This window comes from Carcharodon carcharias, chromosome 3, assembly GCF_017639515.1.
Source record: "Carcharodon carcharias isolate sCarCar2 chromosome 3, sCarCar2.pri, whole genome shotgun sequence".
NCBI lineage: Eukaryota > Metazoa > Chordata > Chondrichthyes > Lamniformes > Lamnidae > Carcharodon > Carcharodon carcharias.
Genome location: NC_054469.1, coordinates 160,132,830 through 160,146,961, shown reverse-complemented (window position 1 = coordinate 160,146,961; position 14,132 = coordinate 160,132,830). Strand labels below are relative to the sequence as shown.

Here is a 14,132-nt window from a genome sequence, read left to right as displayed (position 1 = left end):
CTCCTGTGCAGCATCAGAGAACCTTGGAGCATGCAGCATGCCTTTATGCGCATTTTTGCTATTATTCTCAGATGTGCTTTCTCAGCGACTTCCAGTGTTGCTGCAGCCAGAATGCATATCCCTTTGTACCTCCCATTTCAGAGGTACAGACTGGCTTTAAGGGGTGCATGCTAGCTTTAGGTGGTGCTATTCTCACATAAACTTGACCCCCATCCCTCCCAGCTGCACTGAGCACTCGGCTGCACACTAAAATCGTTTAAATTAGCAGGAATCAGGAAGTTGCATGCTGCCTGCATTGCATGAAACAAGCATGGGTTAATTGCACATCTCAATCCTTGCCAATGCCTTCAGACCTTATCTGATTCCCCCTTTCCCCCACTAAACCACTGAATTCACCACTAATTCAATAGTGGGACAATATTTATGATATATTATGTAATTTTGAAAACATTGTTTTGCCATATGGGATGCAATATGGTATTTATGTATGTCTCTTGCATTATGTTCATGTTTCCTGGTTGCATAAACATGCATATTTGTGCCAAGCATTGAGGAGACCTCAGGTCTTTGCCTCTAATGCGCAACAGAGACTGGAGCACTGTAACACTTCAGGCATCTCCAATCACAATTTCAAACCAAATAACTGTTTTAGTGAGTGATACCTTTAAGCTCTGAGGTAGAAATGATTGGAGTTTTTTTTTCCAATTTTCTCATCAGTATTAAAAAAACATATTATTTTCTTTCCAGGTGTCCTTCTTCTTATTCATTATCTTTGTGGTCTACACCATGCTGCCCTTTCGTATGCGAGATGCTGTAGTTGCCAGCGTGCTGACATCATCCTCCCATACCATAGTGCTCAGCGTCTGCCTCTCAGCCACAACTATCATAAAGGAGCATTTGGCTTGGCAGGTGAGCATTTACTAAGAGTTCAAAATATTAGAAGTGAAACCTAAATGCATTCACCAACTAAGTTGAAAATACAAACAGGAAAGGAACTTGGCTGCAGTATATCAAAATGCTAATTGTGTTGTTTAAAATTGTTTTTTTGATTGCAAACTATGTATCTGCTTGGCAAACTTGTGTTGCCCAATGCATGTTTTAAATGGAAACGACTGTTTTTCTTGTCAAACCTTTCTTGAATATGGCTTCAGTATTCTGTCAGCTAGAAGTATCTATTATAAACATAAGGCGATTCAGATTTTTGCGTGCTTTGATTATTGACTTTTTAAGATCTGATGAAAATGTATGTGCAGTTAATGGATGATGGTTCCATTTCTTGATGAAATGTTTTTCTTCCAAGATCAAGATTGGTTTCAAAGTAAGAATGATGAGCAATGATTATAAATCATTTTAACCAAATTTAATAGATTTCACATTAGGTATTGCTTCAGATATATCTAAACTTGTAATGGGACACAAGCCAACTGTAACTTAACGAGGCTTACTGACCTAGCCTTACTTACATTTCTTAATAACTCACAAGGGTGTCAAAATGATACAAATAAATGGTAAAAAGATTTGGCTGTTTGTTGCAGATGTAATGTCAAAATTCCTTTCTTGCTATTGTAAGCACCTTTTCAATGCTGTAAGAGCTCTTTAGTTGTATCTGAGATTATCTTGCTGTAATAGATATTATCCCAATGTGTGAAACAGCCAAATGATTTTTTTTTGTAATTCTTAGTAGACATCTGAGCCTCTGGCAGAAAGCTTTTCTGGTGATGCAGATAAGTTAATAATGATGTCTCCAAGCAGTTTACATATGCACAACTTGGGTTAATTTGAGCTGTAAATTTGATAAAACGAGAACATTGTTACCAATCCCTGGAAGTGCCAGATGGTCAATTGAAATTGATTTAATTGGCTAACATATTATTTGAATGCCTTGTGTCTATCTGTGACATGCATTTCCCCATCATTTTAAGATACCTGAAAAACTAGCTGTTACAACTCGCTGTACAGAAATTTCTGTGCTCCACTGGAGGGTTTTTTTTAAATAATATTGATGACTTATAGTCTTATAGTATAGTACTGCTGATGCCAGTTCAGCTTTTGCTCTTATTAACTTGCAAATGATGGTTTAACATCAGGTTATTCTCAGCATATCTGCACATTGCCCACCTTTTAATTTGGGTGTTTTATAAACTTGGGCCTGGATTTTCACAATGTCATGGACACTTCATGCCATAGCCAAAATGGCACCGGGACCCAGGATCTGGAAGTCCCATCTCCCATTTTCCAGCGGATCCTATTTTTATTTGGGGGGGGGATTAAAGAGGGCAGGATGTGATTCACACATGGGGAGCCTGTAAGTTCAAATTTTGATTGATAGCTCCAAGAGGTTAATAAGCGATTAGTTGTCCTTAAAGTGGGGCTATGAGTACAAATGTTGCTTTTATAAGGAATTAAGTACTTGGAGGGATTTAATTTTATTGAATGGGCTTTTATCAATGATAGTATCTTTTGTATATAGTGAAGTCTATATTAGATACTTAGAACTTTATTCCATTTTGCATGACTCCTGAGGTCAGACCATGGTGGATAATGGGTGAGTTGGCATAGCAGGTGTAAGGGCAAAGGGTGGTGGTTGGGGGTTCATAGGTTGGCATGGGGGTATGAGGATCTATGGAGGCGGGGTAGAGGGGAATAGGTTGTCATGGAGGGAATGAGGGGTCATAGGGATGTGTGGGGGTATGAGTTGGCATGGATGAGACTTGGGGAGTGGGTTGGGGTTGAGAGTGTGCGAGAGGTGAGGGCTAGAGTCCTAACTACTTTTATTACGACTGAGATGAAGTTCCAGAGCACCAAGGTGGGTCTTTTAAACAGCCCACCTTGGCACTTGGTAGATCTCGTGGCTGCCTCCAAACTGTTGCAGGAGGCGGGGGCCCAATTCCAGTATGCACCTATCCCCTCAGAACAAACATTCAGCCATTTATGGCTGCTTGTCCTGAGGCGTGTGGGCCAAGCTGGGAATTTCACATCAGAAGTGAAAACCCAGGCCTTAGATTGCCTTCTGAGGCATCTTTCTTTTCTTCCTAATTAAAATGAGATCAATTGTTTCCAGTGAGCAGAATGTGGAAGAGACTGCTGGATTAAAGAGATGATGTTGAGTATGTTTTCTGTGCACCACAAGGCTTAAATACCTATGACATGGAGATATGTGGAATGTTTCAAGCTGTTCTGCTTATGTTGTTCCACCATGCTGAATGCTGATGTCCGACTTGTAGCTTATATGAAGCTATAAGGTAGTAGAAGAAAGCGGCTGGAAGGTATGAGTATTTTTGTATTCAAGGTTTGGTGACTATCGTGACTGGGTAGCAGAGTAGCAAGCAGTTGCTGCAGAAGCTGTGCACCTCCAACTGGTAAAATTATCATTTAATTGGGGTTGATGCCTATAATGTGGTCAAGAGAATCGTGGTAATAACTAATAATTAATGATGGGTTTCATTGCTCACCATGCCACACTTGAAGAGTTTTTGGTGTCTGCCATGTGCCATAGGAGAAGAAGGGGCCAAGTAGATTTGAGTTAATCTAAAACTCTGCTGCCCATGTCCTAACTCAGACCAAGGCCCGCTTGCCCGTCACCATTGGGCTCACTGACCTACATTGACTACCGGCTGGGTGATGCCCTGATCATAAATTCTTATCCTTAGTTTCAGTTCCCTCAATCCTTAGTTCTGGTATTTTGTGTGTTCCAGATTTTGATCACTATCTTCAGCTACCTTGACACTAAGCTTTGGAATATCCTTCTAAACCTCTCGACCTCTCTACTTCTCTTTCTTCCTTTAACATGCTCCTTAAAATCTGCCTCTTTGACCAAGTTTTTGATCATCTGCCCTAATATCACCTGATGTGGTTCAGTGTCAGATTTTCTTTGATAATGCTCATAATGATAATGTGAAGCACCTTTGTAGAATTTACTATGTTTAAGGCACTATATAAATGCAATTTGTTGTTGCTATTATAAGCAGATGTACAAGATGACTTGCCTGGTGATAGAAACAAATCTGTGACAGACTTGGTAATCTGATGCTCACAATATCTGAAAAAGTCATTCCTTTCCGCGAAACACCATCACTCACTCTATCGCTTGCAACCACCAGCACAGATGCATCCACCTTGGGTGGTTTAGGTAATAGAATCATAGAACAGTTACAGCACAGAAGGCCATTCACAGCCCATTGTGTCAGTACTGGGTCTCTGCTAGAGTAATTGACCTAGTGCCACTCCCTGCCTTTTCACCTGTAGCCATGTATTTCTTTTCCCTTCTCAGATTCTCCATCACCCTCTCCCGCAGAGCGATATAGATCTTAAATACTTGCTGTGTAAAAAAAGTTCTTCATGTTACCATTGTTTATTTGCCAATCAACTTAAATCAATGTCTTCCAGTTCTCACTGCTTCCACCAATGGGAACAGTTTCTTCCTATACACAATGTCCAAACCCCTTATGATTTTGAATGCCTCCATGAAATCACCTCTCAATATTCTCTCCCACAAGGAAAACAGCCCTAACTTCTCTAATCTGTTCCTTGGAACATTTATTGTGAGTTTTTTCAGCACAGTCTCTAATGTCTTCACATCCAGAGATGTACTCTGAGAGGCAGCAGGCACTTAAAGGTGCAGAAAGGAGAGCAGAGATATGGCCATTGGTTGGTCATTGTCCAAGGCCAAAGTAAGTAGGTTAATAGTGGCCAGATTAGAGGAAGAAGAGGCCGGGAGGGGGTGAGGTACTGGTAATGTCACTGGACTAGCAATCCAGCAGTGCAGGCTAATGTTCTGCAGACATATGTTCAAATCCCACCAAAGTAGCTTGTATTTTTTTTTATTCATTCACGGGATGTGGGCTTCGCTGGCTGGGCCAGCATTTATTGCCCATCCCTAGTTGCCCTTGAGAAGGTGGTGGTGAGCTGCCTTCTTGAACAACTGCAGTCCATGTGCTATAGATACACCCACAATGCTATTAGGAAGGGAGTTCCAGGATTTTGACCCAGCAACACTGAAGGAACTGTGATATATTTCCAAGTCAGGATGGTGAGTGACTTGGAAGGGAACTTCCAGGTGGTGGTGTTCCCATTTATCTGCTGCCCTTGTCCTTCTAGGTGGTAGTGGTTGTGAGTTTAGGAGATGGTGTGCAAAGAGCCTTTGTGAATTCCTGCAGTGCATCTTGTAGATGGTACACTCTGCTGCTACTGTGCGTCGATGGTGGAGAGAGTGAATGTTTGTGGATATGGTGCCACTCAAACGGACTGCTTTATCCTGGACGGTGTCCAGCTTCTTCAGTGTTGTAGGAGCTGCATTCATCCAGGCAAGTGGGGAGTGTTCCATCACATTCCTGACTTGTGCCTTGTAGTGGGCAGGCTTTGGGGAGTCAGGAGGCGAGTTACTAGTCACACAATTCCTTGCCTCTGACCTGCTCTTGTAGCCACAGTATTTATATGGCTAATCCAGTTCAGTTTCTGGTCAATAGAAACCCCCAGGATATTGATAGTGGGAGATTCAGTGATGGCAATGCCATTTAACATCAAGGGGCGATGGTTGGATTTTCTCTTGTTGGAGATGGTCATTGCCTGACACTAATGTGGCGCGAATATTACTTGCCACTTGTCAGCTCAAGCCTGGATATTGTCTAAATCTTGCTACATTTGGACATGGACTGCTTCAGTATCTGAGAAGTCACGAATGGTGCTGAATATTGCGCAATTATCAGCGAACATTCCCTTCTGACCTTATGATGGAAGGAAGGTTATTGATAGGAGAGATTTCCCCCCATTGCCACTGACTCCAGTTTTGCTGGGGCTCCTTGATACCACACTTATTCAAATGCTGCCTTGATGTCAAGGGCAGTCACTCTCACCTCACCTTGGGAGTTCAGCTCTTTTGTCTAAGTTTGAATCAAGACTGTAACGAGGTCAGGAGCTGAGTGGCCCTGGTGGAACCCAAACTGGGCATCAGTGAGCAGGTTATTGCTAAGCAAGTGTCGCTTGATAGCACTGTTGATGACCCCTTCCATTACTTTACTGATGATGGAGAGTAGACTGATGGAGTGGTAATTGGCCGGGTTGGATTTGTCCTGTTTTTTGTGTACAGGACATACCTGGGCGATCTCCCAAATAGCCGTGTAGATGCCAGTGTTGTAGCTGGACTGGAACAGCTTGGCTAGGGGTGCGGCAAGTTCTGGAGCACAAGTCTTCAGTACTATTCCCGGAATGTTGTCAGGGCCCATAGCTTTTGCAGTATCCAATGCCTTCAGCCGTTCTTTGAAATGTATCGAATTGGCTGAAGACTAGCATCTGTGATGCTGGGGACCTCCGGAGGATGCCGAGATAGATCATCCACCTGGCACTTCTGATTGAAGATTGTTGCAAATGCTTCAGCCTTACCTTTTGCACTGCTATGCTGGGCTCCTCCATTGTGGATGGGGATATTTGTGCAGGCACCTCCTCCAATGAGTTGTTTAATTGTCCACCATCTTTCACAGCTGGATGTGGCAAGACTGCAGAGCTTAGATCTGATCCATTGGTTGTTGGATCACTTAGCTCTGACTATCACTTGCTGCTTATGAAGTTTGGCACGCAAGTAGTCCTGTTTTATAGCTTCTCCAGGTTGACACCTCATTTTTAGTTATGGCTGGTGCTGCACCTGGCATGCCCTCCTGCACTCTTCATTGAACCAGAGTTGATCTCCTGGTTTGATGGTAATGGTAGAGTGAGGGATATGCCGGGCCACGAAGTTACAGATTGTGTTCCAGTACAATTTTGCTGCTGCTGATGGCCCACAGTGCCTCATGGATGCCCAGTCTTGAGTTGCTAGACCTGTTTGAAATCTATCTCATTTAGCATGGTGGTAGTGCCACACAACACGATGAAAGCTATCCTCAATGTGAAGGTGGGACTTTGCCTTCACAGTGACTGTGTGGTGGTCACCCTTACTGAGACAGTCATGGACAGATGCATCTACGGCAGGCAGGTTGGTGAGGATGAGTTCAAGTATGTTTTTCCCTCTTGTTGGTTCCCTCACCACCTGCCGCAGACCCGGTCTGGCAGCTATGTCCTTTAGGACTCAGCCAGCTTGGTCAGTTGTGGTGCTACTGAGCCACTCTTGGTGATGGACATTGAAGTCCCCCACCCAGAGAACATTGAATTTTGAATTCAATTAATAAATCTTGAATTAAAGCTAGTCTCAGTAATATTGAACATGAAGCCATCACCAATTGTCATAAAAACCCAGCTGGTTCACTAATGTCATTTAGGGAGGGAAACCTGCCGTCCTTACCTAGCCTGGCCTACATGTGACTCCAGACCCACAGCAATGTGGTTGATTCTTAACTTCCCTCTGAAATGGTTTAGCAAGCCACTCAATTTTATCAAACTGCTAGAAAAAAGACAATAAAGGATGAATCAGATGGACCACCCAACATCGGTCTAGGCACTAGAGATGACAACGGTCTTTTCGTATTGATCCTGCAAAGTCCTCCTTACTATCATTTGGGGGCTTGTTCCAAAATTGGGAGAGCTGTCCCACAGAATATTCAAAGAAGAGCTTGACATAGTCATACTCATGGAATCATATCTTACAGACAACATTCCACACCACCATCACCATCCCTGGGTATATCCTATCCCACCAGCAGGATAGATCTACGAGAAGTGGCGGCACCGTGGTATACAGTTGGGAGGGAGTTGCCCTAGGAGCCCTAAACTTTGACTCCAGTGCCCAAGAAATCTCATGGCATCAGTCCATACGTGAGTAAGGAAGCTTTCTACTGATTAGCATTACTGCCCTCCCTCAGCCTTTGAACCAGTACCCCTCCATGCTGAACATCAGTTGGAAGAAGTGCTGAAGTTGGCAAGGGCAAAGAATATGGGGGTGGGAGAGATCATTGACCATCACCAAGAGTGCCTCAAACAAGCTGGCTGAGACATAAAGGACAAAGCTGTTAGACGTGCCTGTGGCAGGTGGTGAGGGAAAAACCTACTTGACTTTGTGCTCACTGATCTATCTGTCACAGATACATCTGTCCATGACACTATTGGTAGATGTGACCACCACACAATCCTTGTGGAGGCCAAGTCCTGCCTTCACATTGAGGATACCCTCCATTGTGTTGTATGGCACGACCACCATGCTAAATGGGGAGAGATTTCAAACTCAAAAACTAGCAGCTCAAAGCTGGGCCTCCATGAGGAGCTGTGGGTCATCAGCAGCAGCAGAATTGTATTCAAACACAATCCGTAACCTCATAGCATGGCATATCCTCCACTTTACCTTTTCCATCCTGCTGGGGTATCAACCGTAGTTCAATGAAGAGTGCAGGAAGGCCTGCCAGGAGCAGCACCAGACATACCTAAAAATGAGGTACCAACCCAGTGAAGCTACAACACAGGACTACTTGCATGCCAAACAACGAAAGCAGCATGCAGTAGACAGAGCTAAGCGATCCCACAATCAACAGATCAGATCTAAGCTCTGCAGTCCTGCCACATCCGGTTGGGACTGATCGTGGACAATTAAACTACTAACAGGAGGAAGAGGCTCCTCAAATATCCCCATCCTCAATGATGGGGCAGCCCAGCATATCAGTGCAAAAGAGCAAGGCTGAAGCGTTTGCCACCGTCTTTAGCCAGAAGTTCAGAACAGATGATTTATCTTGGCCTCCTCCTGAGGTCCCCAGCATCACAGATACCAGTCTTAAGCCAATTTGATTCACTCCGCATTATATCAAGAAATGGCTGAAGGCCTTGGATACTCTATGGGTACTGAAGACTTGTGCTCCAGGACTATCCGTGCCCCTAGGCAAGCTGTTCCAGTACACAACACAGACAAGTATCCGGCAGTGTGGAAAATTGTCCAGGTATGTCTGTCCACAAAAAGCAGGACAAATTGAACTCGGCCAATTACTGCTCCATCAGTATATTTTTGATCATCAACAAAGTAATGGAAGGGGTAGTTGGCAGTATTATCGAGCGGCACTTACTCAGCAATAACCTGCTTACTGATGCTCAGTTTTGGTTCTGTCAGGGCCATTCAGCTCCTAACTTCACTACAGCATTGGTTCAAACATGGACAAAAGAGCTGAATTAAAGAGCTGAGGTGAAGGTGACTGTCCTTGACAACAAGACAGAATTTGACTGAGTGTGACATCAAGAAGTGCTAGTAAAACTGAAGTCATTAAGAATTGGGGCAAAGCTCTCCAATGATTGGAGACATGCCTAACACAAATGAAGATGATTGTGATTATTGGAGGTCAATCATTTCAGTTCAAAGATATTGCTGCAGGAGTTCCTCAGGGTAGTGTCCTGAGCCCAAACATCTTTAGCTGCTTCATCAATGATCTTCCCTCCACCGTAACATCAGAAGTGAGGATTTTTGCTGATTATTGCACAATGTTCAGCACCATTTGCTTCTGAAGAAGGATCATATTGAACTCGAAACCTTAAATCTGTTTGTCTCCCCACACATCCTGCAAGACATGCTGAATTTTTCCAGAACTTTCTGTTTTTATTTCAGATCTCCCACATCTGCAGTATTTTGCTTTTATCTTCAAATACTGAAGCAGTCTGTGTCGATATGCAGCAAGGCCTGGACAATATCCAGGCTTGGACTGACAAATGGCAAGTAACGTTCGTGCCACACAAGTGCCAGACGATGACCACCTCTAACAAGAAAGAACTGAACCATCTGCTCTTGACATTCAATGGCGTCACCATCACTGAATGCCCCACTATCAACATCCTGGGGGTTATCACTGACCAGAAAATGAACTGAACCAATTATATAAATACTGTGGCTACAAGAGCACATGAGAAGCTGGAAATTCTGTGATGAGTAACTCACCTCCTGACTCCCTAAATCTGCAACAATACTTAAGAAGCTCAACACCATTTAGGACAAAGCAGTCTGTTTGATTGGCACCCCATCCACCACCATCAACATTCACTCTCTCCACCACCGATGCACAGTGGCAGCAGTGTGTAACATCCATAAGATGCGCTGCACCAACTCACCAAGGCTCCTTCGATAGCACCTTCAAAGCCCACAACCTCCACCACCTGGAAGAACAAGAAGCAACAGATGCATGGGAACACCACCACCTCCAAGCTCCCCTCCAAGCCACACACCATCCTGGCCTGGATCTATATCACCATTCCTTCACTGTTGCTAAGTTAAAATCTTGGTACTCACTTCCTAACAGCATTGTGGGTGTACCTATACCTCATGGACTGCAACAGTTCAAAAATGCAGCTCACCACCACCTGCTGAATAGCAATTAGGAATGGGCAATAATTGTTGCCCTACCCAGCAAATGGCTAAAAAAAAACAGAATAAATAAACAAAAGACTGCTACAAGGTAATTTTGCTTCAGGCATTTACTGTCATTTCCTGTGGCCTACTACCATGCTCTACATGGTGTTCCCAGGAAGCGGCATAAGCATGTGTGGCGAGGCTGCACTTGCTGCTGTTTTTTTGTGCAGAGGACAGAGAAGAAACAGCAGGTGGTGACCTCATTGAAGATGAGGATTTTCTAAAATCAGCAGAAATTCTGTGAAGCCCATTGACACTCATGCTTGAATTCTTGAAATATGCTGCCTGCAGGTGAAGAGGCATGTTGGTGCCTCACAAGTTCATAAGTATTCTTGCCAAAGAATACAATGTGTGCACATCTAATTTTATTGGAGGAAAATACAGTTGCTTTGCAACAGCTGATTTTGCAATGTCCATCCTTGACAGCTGACGACTGAAATCACTCTCACCCTCTATTTTGGTGGGCACCCAGTTCTTGTAGTCCCTGTCCCTATATTTCCTTGATTTTTTTTCCCACTTATTCTCACTTTCCTTACTGTTCTCCTCCCCTCTGTTCCCACATGTCTATTTCTCCCGGAAAAAAAACCTTTTAGGTTTTGTTACTTATAGTTTCCAAATACCTCCAAACACACAAGTCCCGATTTTAACTTGGGTGTGTGGGACCAGCAAATTGTGTACTAAACTCACGCTGTCTCGCTAACATGAGGCCTTGGTCAATTTAACTCCTGTAACTCATTTAAATACACTAGGCTCAACTCCCCCCAAACCTGGTATTACTGACATCAGGCTGGAGTTACTAATTTCCGGGTGGCCTGGGGCAAAACATCCGTGTTCCTCGAAGTCATCATTGTCAGAGGGATTGGGTCTGAGGGTAGTGACTCCTTACCCTTCCATAGCCTCAGTGGTGTTCAGCATCTCTGGAGATAAGGACTTCCAATGAGAAGAGGGATACTGTCTCCCTGAAGGACCCCACTGCGGGGAAGAGGCATGGACCAGGCAATGAATGGCTGATAAATAGGAACCATGAAATCTGGTGTGTGGGGGATCAGTTGTCTTTCCTCAGGATAATAGCAGATACTGGCGTTCCAGACCTGTTTGGCCTGGAGTGTATAGGATGCACTTTAGTCTTCACCCAATCTCATCCAATTCATTGTGGATGTCTGCACGACAGGATTCATAACAGGTGCTGCCTTTGTGGTTTTATTTGCTGCATATGACACGGTCAATCATCTGATTATTGCACAGAGGTTATTCCATATAACCAAAAATACCAGATTGACTGAGCTGATAAGCAGCATTCTGGCCAACATCATTTCTTGGTTGAGCTAAATGGCAAGCGAAGCATATGGTGCAGACAGAAAATTGCTTATCTCAAGGTAGTGTTCTTTCACGCTTGCTGCTCAAGATTTATTCCAACAACCAGCCCATTCACCTACACACACAGGAGTTTCCTCTATGCTGATGACCTGTGCATAGCACCTCAGGACCAATCTGTCGATACAGTAGAGGAGTCTCTTGGAGATGCACTAGCTGAGCTAACCAACCCCATAGAGATACACAGCGAAAACTTTACATCCATTGATATGGGAGAACACTGGCCTGCAACTTTAAACCAGTATACCTTCAATTAAGGTAAAAGCAAAATACTGTGGATGCTGGAAATCTGAAAAAAAACAAAAATAGCAGGAAAAACTCAGGAGGTCTGACAGCATCTGTGGAGAGGAAGACAGAGTTAACGTTTCGAGTCCGTATGACTCTTCATCAGAACTAAAGAGAAATAGAAATGAGGTGAAATATAAGCTGTTTAAGGGGGGTGGGACAGGTGGAGCTGGATAGAAGGCCAGTGATAGATGGAGGCAAAGGAGAGATTGCCTAAGATGTCATAGACAAAAGGTCAAAGGGGTGTTGATGGTGGTGATATTAGCTAAAGGTTGTGCTAATGGTAACATTAAGGGTAGAAAGCAGGATGAACAAGTGACAGATGGCCCTAGTGGGGATAAGGTGGGGGGAAGGGATCGAAATAGGCTAAAGGGTAGAGATAGAACAATGGATGGAAATAAATTTAAAAATAATAATAGGAATAGTTAGGAAAAGAAAAATATATATTAAAAATATAATAATTATTAGAAAAAGGGATCGGAAAGGTGGTGGGGATGGAGGACAGAGTTCATGATCTGAAGTCGTTGAACTCAGGGTTAAGTCTGGAAGACTGTAAAGTGCCTAGTCGGAAGATGAGGTGCTGTTCCTCCAGTTTGCATTGAGCTTCACTGGAACATTGCAGCAGGCCAAGGGTGGACATGTGGGCATGAGAGCAGGATGATGTGTTGAAATGGCAGGTGACAGGGAGGTCTGAGTCATGCTTGTGGACATACTGAAAATGTTCCGCAAAGCGGTCACCCAGTCTGCGTTTGGTCTCTCCAGTGTAGAGGAGACCGCATTGGGAGCAGTGAATGCAGTAGACTAAATTGAGAGAATTGCAAATGAAGTGCTGCTTCACTTGAAAGGATTATTTGGGCCCTTGGATGGTGAGGAGGGGGCAAGTAAAGGGGCAGGTGTTGCACCTTCTGCGGTTGCATGGTAAGGTGCCGTGGGAGGGGGTTGAGATGTAGGGGGTGATGGAGGAATGGAGCAGGGTGTCCCAGATGCAATAGTCCCTATGAAATGCCAAAGGGTGGGGGGTGAAGGGAAGATGTGTTTGCTGGTGGAAATGGCAGAGAATGGTCCTTTGATTGCAGAGGCTGGTGGGGTGATAAGTGAAAACAAGGGGGACCCTATCATGGTTCTGGGAGGGAGATGAAGGTGTAAGGTAGATGCGGGAGACGGGCCAGACATGGTTGAGGGCCCTGTCAACCACCGTGGGTGGAAAATCTCAATTAAGGAAGAAGAAAGGCAAGACAGAAGAACTGTTTTGGAAAGTGGCGTCATTGGAACGGATGCGATGGAGGCAAAGGAACTGAGAGAATGGGATGTAGTCCTTACAGGAAGCAGGGTGTGAGGAGCTGTAGTCGAGGTAACTGTGGGAGTCGGTGGGCTTGTAATGAATATTGGTGGACAGTCTATCACCAGAAATTGAGACAGAGAGGTCAAGGAAGGGAAGGGAAGTGTCAGTGATGGACCATGTGAAAATGATGAAGGGGTGGAAATTGGAAGCAAAATTAATAAATTTTTCCAAGTCCAGACGAGAGAATGAAGTAGCACCAAAAGCAGTCATCAGTGTACTGGAGAAAGAGTTGTGGGAGGGGGCCTGAGTGGGACTGGAACAAGGAATGTTCCACATACCCCATAAAGAGACAGGGAGACAGGCATAACTGGGGCCCATGAGGGTACCCATAGCCACACCTTTTATTTGGAGGAAGTGTCTCTTTATGGGGTATGTGGAACATTCCTTGTTCCAGTCCTACTCAGGCCCCCTCCCACAACTCTTTCTCCGGTACATCGATGACTGCTTCGGTGCCGCTTCATGCTCTCATCTGGACTTAGAAAAATGTATTAATTTTGCTTTCAATTTCCACCCCTCCATCATTTTCACATGGTTCATCAATGACACTTCCCTTCCCTTCCTTGACCTCTCTGTCTCAATTGTTGGTGATAGTCTGTCCACCAATATTCATTGCAAGCCCACCAATTTCCACAGCTATCTCGACTACAGCTCCTCACGCCCCGCTTCCTGTAAGGACTCCATCCCATTCTCTCAGTTCCTTCGCCTCCATCACGTCTGTTCCGATGATGCCACTTTCCAAAACAGTTCTTCTGACATGCCTTCCTTCTTCCTTAACCGAGATTTTCCACCCACGGTGGTTGACAGGGCCCTCAACCGTGTCCGGCCCATCTC

The 14,132-nt window shown here is 44.4% G+C and overlaps 1 protein-coding gene across 1 annotated transcript in view; it reads left to right on the top strand.

Moving 5' to 3' along the window:
• The window catches only part of LOC121276246 (adenylate cyclase type 2-like), a 504,535-nt gene that overhangs the window by 69,792 nt on the left and 420,611 nt on the right, over positions 1-14,132 (top strand). Inside the window, exon 3 of the mRNA XM_041184445.1 lies at positions 748-909. Within this exon, the coding sequence (XP_041040379.1) occupies positions 748-909 (162 nt within the window). The remainder of the gene's footprint in view (positions 1-747; positions 910-14,132) is intronic.